Source organism: Diachasmimorpha longicaudata, chromosome 9, assembly GCF_034640455.1.
Source record: "Diachasmimorpha longicaudata isolate KC_UGA_2023 chromosome 9, iyDiaLong2, whole genome shotgun sequence".
NCBI lineage: Eukaryota > Metazoa > Arthropoda > Insecta > Hymenoptera > Braconidae > Diachasmimorpha > Diachasmimorpha longicaudata.
Window position 1 is genome coordinate 3,658,878 of NC_087233.1, and position 6,760 is coordinate 3,665,637.

General features: G+C 34.8%; 1 protein-coding gene across 1 annotated transcript; it reads right to left on the bottom strand.

Annotated features, from left to right (window-relative positions):
- Nucleotides 1-2,426: 2,426 nt before the first annotated feature.
- LOC135165719 (uncharacterized) lies at nt 2,427-6,287 on the bottom strand. The gene is made up of 3 exons (XM_064127290.1): nt 5,926-6,287; nt 5,530-5,831; nt 2,427-4,337 (listed from the first exon to the last, which is right to left on the bottom strand). Exons 1-3 carry the CDS (start codon nt 5,927-5,929, stop codon nt 2,673-2,675), a joined length of 1,971 nt encoding a protein of 656 aa, XP_063983360.1. The 5' UTR covers nt 5,930-6,287; the 3' UTR covers nt 2,427-2,672.
- Between the last annotated feature and the right edge of the window lie 473 nt (nt 6,288-6,760).

Sequence of the window (6,760 nt, forward strand, 5' to 3'; positions counted from 1 at the left end):
ATTAATTACTAATCATTACACCAATCACTGGTCTCAGTCTTGGCAACAGATTGCATTGTTTCTATTTAAATAAACGCCGATACAGTGTACGTCGTTCCAAGATTGATTTGAGATCGATTGACAAAAAGGTCTAGGTTGATTGACGCAATATTTATTGTTATTTGGGGTGGGTCCACTGCGTCTATTGTCATTAATCGATTTGTTATAAATCCTAAAATGCATTATTTTCTGTATCATATTCCCTCACATAACTCATCATTTAATGAAGTAATTAGTTTGTAATGAATTGATTATTAATTTCCAACGAAACAACTAATGAATTTTCTCACCACAAAAATCATTTGTCATTCCCTTAATTATAAATAAATGACGCGAAAAATTCCCTGAACTTTTTTTTTCTCGCGTATTTAAATTATATAATTTTTATTTAATGAATTGATTAAAAACTTCTAATGAAGATATCAATGAATTTTATAATAATTTGTTATGATTTTTTAACGAACCCATCGATAACTTTTCAATACAAAAATATTCCATATGTTTTATTTAATGAAGGAATTCATTTTTATTGAATCCATTATGAATTTTCAATACAACAATTAATGAACTTACAATACAACAATATTTTATATTTTCCATTTAATGAAATTTCATTCCAAAAATCATTTGTCATTCCCTCAATTATAAATAAATGACGCGAAAAATTCCCCGAACTTTTTTTTCCTCGCGTATTTCCATCATATAATTTCTATTTAATAAATTGATTAAGAACCTCTAATGAAGATATCAATGAATTTAATAATAATGAATTTGTTATGAATTTTTCATGAATCCATTATGAATTTTCAATATAACAATTAATGAACTTACAATACAACAATATTCCATATTTTCCATTTAGTGAAATTTCATCCCATAAATCATTTGTCATTTCCTCAACTATAAATAAATGAAGCGGAAAATTCCTCGAAAGTTTCCCATTTTTTTCTCTCCCCACGTGCAAAAATTTTCGTCAATTTCTCAGTCATTTTTACCGAATACTTCCAATCGTGGATCCTTAACTAAATTCGTGTACTCATTTAACATTACAGTATTTTAGGATTAGTGAATATACCATTCGACTAATCTAGCTCATTGCCAAAATGACACATGCCCCCTTCCTTCCATTTTAAATCCTCTGCCAATGTTGTAATTGGCCCCTGGTAGTCACCCCGCACGAGACCTAAAAACACACTTTTAAACGTTTGCCCAATGAGATGAAATATCGATACACACGTCTAACATGATAAACATCTGCCTCAACTCAACTCCACTTCCACCAAGTAGAGACTTGTCAGCAGCTGCTCTTGCTCTTGGATATCTCCTCTAGCCAACTAAAAATAATCATCAGTCAGAGAAGATGATTTTATACCTTCTAGGTATGCACTTAGTGATCATTATCTGGCGATATTTATCTCTAATTATCTCAGTTCACGTGATGATGGGCAAACGGATTTTATTGACTGGCCATAGCCAATAGTCAGTTTATTTTTATCTGAAAAGATTTTCTCTGTTCGACGACTAAATTCGTTATAAATTTCGATTTTTCTTTCATTTTTCAACCAGAAGGTTCTCCAATTTGAGTAAATCGCAGTCTCCATCATCTTCAACACAGAAGAAGAACTCAAAAAAAAGGGGGGAGGGGGAATATCGAGTCAGAATCCATTAATGATAAGAAAACGAACGAAAAATAGCGAAAGAAAAAATGAAATTAAGTGAAAAATCTACTTGAGAAGTTTTTGATGAGGATTTCAGTTAATTTTCTACTAATGTTGAAAGTATTTTATGGCATCTTGAGCTTTTAAAGCAGTCAATGTCATCACAAATTGAACCATTAAAAAATTAAAACTGAAATAAATCTAAATAAAAACTGATTCAGTCTTGTTTAGAAATATTTCAATTTTTCCATCTTTTTTTTTAGAATTTCGATGTTTTATGTGTCAGGTAGCAAATTTCAAAATGTTTAAAAAATATATATCAATGGGCTACGAAGAGACGAAGATTTTCTTTTTTTATTTATTAAAATCGGTTGAATAGTACAGTAGTTATGCTAGAAAAACCAAAAATACTTTTAAAAAATCATATCTCTGTAGTGGATTAGTTAAAAAATCTGAAAAAATTTTGGAGATAAGATTTCATATACGTTTTTCACTAAAAAAATCGCCATTAATTTTTGAAGGGGTCCGGATCAAGGACTGGGTTATTTAACATCGAACACCTTCTGGACGTCTCAAAAAAAAGGATTTTTAATAAAAAAAAATCCAAACACATCTGTCATTAAGTGTTATCTTCTCTCATTACGAAATTACCAAATACATATTGTATTATTATTATTATTATTATATATCAATAATGTCGCTCTTCCCAACCGAATTTTTGATTTTTTTCAATTGCTTTGTATCGAATAAATTTTATTTTTAAGGAAAAAATCCAATCGTCGACCAATTATCAAATATATGTACAAGGATTCCCTTTGATCCTTTGTTTATTTTCCATTTACAATTACAATCATAAAAGCAAAATAACAATTGATCATAAAAAATCTACAATTAATTCAATAATGAATGAAATTAATGTAAATGTCAATGAAAATCGAGAAAGAAGAAGATAAAATAAATTTAATTAAATAATAATTACGGAAAATTCGTGGAAAATTCTCTCTCCCGCCTGGGATAGGGCGGCAATGGCGGCGGAACATCGTAACTTTCCGAATTTTGGGCCTTCCACCCCCTCTCGACTGGCGCCTGCGGTTGAATTCCACCCCTACGTTCTCGAGAGAACGATTTTTTAATCGTATCATAATAATTCCCCTGAAATATTAGACTTCTCGATCGACTTATCGGCGTCAAATATTCAGATCGAAGATTATTTTCAAATTTCCCGCCGTCGCTTGAGCCCTTTTCTTTGTCTACCTCATGCCATAACACCCCCTTGGGCAGGATCATGGCGTCCACCCGTCCACGCTTGACCATAATCACCCTGTGACTTCCCCTGATCAGGTGAGGATTCTTGAGAACAATTAAAAATGAGAAGACACCCCCAATGACAAATGCCAAGCTGGTGATCGCCAAAACGATGACGATCGCAGCTGGCTTGTCATCAACCCCGAGCCACCCCCTCTTGACAGCGAGTCCCGGTGTCATAGCCAGACAATTCAGGGGTGACAGACCCCTCGTCTCCTCCAGGAGGCACACGGTGTACGCCAAATGCCTCTGGACGTTGCCCAAAATTATCGAATTATTGACAATCAAACAATCGATAATAATCGAATTATTTCTGCGGGAGTTCCTGAACCAAATGAGTGATTGGGGGTTGTTGGAGGGCTCGACGTGAACGAGGACACTTCCATTATTGCAATACTCGACGTAAAATCCTCCGATTTTCGCTGACAATCGATAGTTTCGATATATCGAAGATGAGTTTCGATTATCGATTATCGCAGGACAATCGATTTTTTTTATCGATGATTCCGGAGGGTTGGTAACACTTGTCGATTCGATTTCTCCACAAAAATCGGCGTCCAAAAAATTTAATCCAGAATTTCTCTCGGGTGTCGTGCACTTCGGAATATTTTCGAACAAATTCGGTCGATTTCGGATCATCATCTGGATCCACACGAACGAACAACTGCAGTTCCAGGGATTATCGCTCATTATAACCCTCAGATTTCGATTAATCGATATGATCGTGTCGAAGGTGTTCGCTGGGAGAGTCGAGAGAGAATTATTGTTCAGATAAATTTGTTCAAGTGAATTAAACGATTGAAACGCGTCGGCATCGATACTTTTAATCTTCGATGAGTCTAAATAAATCGACCTGACGTTCGGAAATCCGCTGAGAATTTCGGACGACAATTTCGATATAGTGTTTCCCCGCATCGATATCAATTGAACGTTCGATAATTTACGTCCACTCGTTATGTTTTTTAGGACTCCGACGTCATTTATCGATTCGTTCAACTCGATATTTTCCAATACGTCAGCGACGTTTTCGAGTAAATTGTAGTCCGCCTCGTCCACTGGGCAGTTGCGAATCGTCAAGCTTGCCAAACTGCCAAAGCCTTGAAACATGTGTTTCCGTAATTTCTTGACACCTGTATTTATCATCGCGAGACGTTTAGTGGCTTCAAATGCTGATGAAAATGCGTTACTCTCGATATTAGTGAAGCCACAGTCTTCAAAAGTCAAGTCAATGACGGAATATTGTGTTGTGAGCCAATGGGAGTTCAATTTTCCACCGGAAAAACTGCAATTTTTCAGCCTCAGAGAGGAAATTTGAGTCTCGTGTGGGCACTGCACCTGTAAAAAATTGATTTTGGGAGTAATTTTTGGTCTTTCTCGTTCAAGAATTGGCAACGGCCTTTCCTCGAACTTGAAGAAGAGAAAATCACTAGGGGAAATTGCATTCATGACTAGTGATCTAGGGAATTTAGTCGCGAGGCGTTGTCCAACGTCACGTGATTAAATCCCTAGGACCCTCGTCCTGAAATATACGATTTTATGTTTTTGCTTTCGAATGGAAGAATATTAATGATGATTTATTTTGATTTGCTAATTTTTAGTGGAAATGTTTGAACGTGTGAACTACTTTCGAAAAATCATGGTTTTAAAAATAGTCTGTATGTGTGTGCAGACTTGTGGTCATTTGTCTAGAACTGTCCTCATTACTCGAAAACGATGGTCGCAACGACGCGGAAATTTCGCCTGGCAATTAGTGCCTTCATTAGTGAAATTTTGAGATTAAATTCAGATTCATTCGCTGAGCGGTTCCGGAAATAAAGCGATTTCTCAAAAATCGTTTTTCGCCGATGTCTCTTTAATCGTTTGACCGATTCCATTATTTTTTTTAATACTCGTCGCGACGACGCCTACACAACTGAGTAGAGAGAAGACTATTTCACCTGCCGTAAGTCAGTTTCATTCTCGTTTTTAAATTTTTTTCTTAAAATTGTTTGTGTGTGCCATAACTTAAAAAATAATGGAGCTGAAAATTTGAAATTTCGTACGCTTTTAGGTCTCATCTTAACAAACTTTTATTGAAGATAAACGAAATCGATTCCACTTATTTTTTTTAATGTTAATTTTAATTTTTTAATGTTCATCTTACTGTCGTCTATGTAGACCCAATCAAATATGAACATCCTCCCCCCCCCCTCTATTGAAAAATTCAGAGATATCCTCATTTTCCTATTTTTCAGTTAAAATTTACTTTTCGATATTTTAACACGTGGCTAAACGTCGGGGCGAACATCTAAACCAACGAACAGCAGTTTAAATTCTCAACTTATACTCATTCATTAAATACTAGACCAATACCCCTAGTATTTTATTTATCTATAATTTGTTTATTAATGTCATAGTTTAAGAGAACATGAATTTGATCGAATCTCCCATTCGGAAGCTCCCTATCAATTAAATTCATAGGACCTAAAATAAAAAAAAAATATAGCCATACAAAAATGTTTATGGGACATTCAAAATTATTATTTACGTGAAAAGTGGAGGATATAAATCCGGATACGATTACTCCGACGTCTCTCCCTTCGGGAATATCCCGGCAAGTGATCCCTCTGCATTCCCGAACGTCACAATAATCCGACAAATTCCCAAACTCCGAATTCAGGGAGCCATAAAATTCCGGGATTGACTCGTTCATCTGTTCCCATTCGTCGCTGAAATTGTCAGATTTTTGAAAATTTATTTCACTGAAATTTGTGGAAACGCGACTGACAAAACCCTCGATAATTCCCATGACTGCAACCACTGCTGTTACTGGCAATTTCATTTTCTTGCCTAATAGAATGTAAATGGAAAATAATTATTGTTATTACGTTTCGGAAAGAATGTTAAGGCCAACTGAACAATTGTAATCAATAGTGGGACTTACTCATTCTACATATGCATTTGGCAACAGTTTTGTTATTAAAACTCGTGCATTTTACATTCACGGGATTTCATATCAGCACGAAGTGCAGAAACTACTGCATTTGGTATATGTATAATCGTGGTCAGGGTGTGCCACATGTTTCGATGAGTGTTATCTTGTCTTTTTGAATACGCAAGGGATTAATTATTTTTTTTTAATTTACGATAAGAATTGATGAATAATCCATTGCATAACGATTCGCGTCTAGAACCCGAAGGTTTTCCATTGGTTTCTAGGTTTAAATCCATCCTTCTATGGTATGAAAAAATTTAAATGATACAGTGATTAGAAAGGCGATTAAATAAGCTTCAAAATGGTGCCCAACACATGTAATTCTAATGATTTTTCATTGACTTATGAGAGTTTTACACAAAAAAAAAATAACTGTTCGCGTCCTTAATGAAGTTTTTTTTTATTTTTAGGAACAAATCTATCTTCCCATGTTGTGAAAAAATTCAAATGATACAGTGATTCGAAAGGTCATTGAATAAGCTTCAAAATGGCGCCTAGGGCGTCTAATTCCGATCATTTTTCATTGACTTATGAGACTTTTAAACGAAAAATCAATTCTGAGGTTCCACTATCTAACGATTCGTGTTCTTAACGAAGTTTTTTTTTTATTTTTCGGGTCAAATCCATCTTTTCATGGCATAAAAAATTCACATGATGTAGTGATTGGAAAGCTCATTAAATAAGCTTCAAAATGACACCTAGGGCGTGTCATTCTGATGATTTTTAATTGACTCATGAGAGTTTGAAACTAAAAACCAATTTTCAAGTTTCATTTGAATCAGTC

Bases quoted from the DNA above. Each gene is read 5' to 3' on its own strand.
- LOC135165719 (XM_064127290.1), bottom strand. The intron at 4,338-5,529 runs GTAAATAATAAT...AATTTTTTACAG, and splicing joins TTATATCCTCCACTTTTCAC to GTGCAGTGCCCACACGAGAC.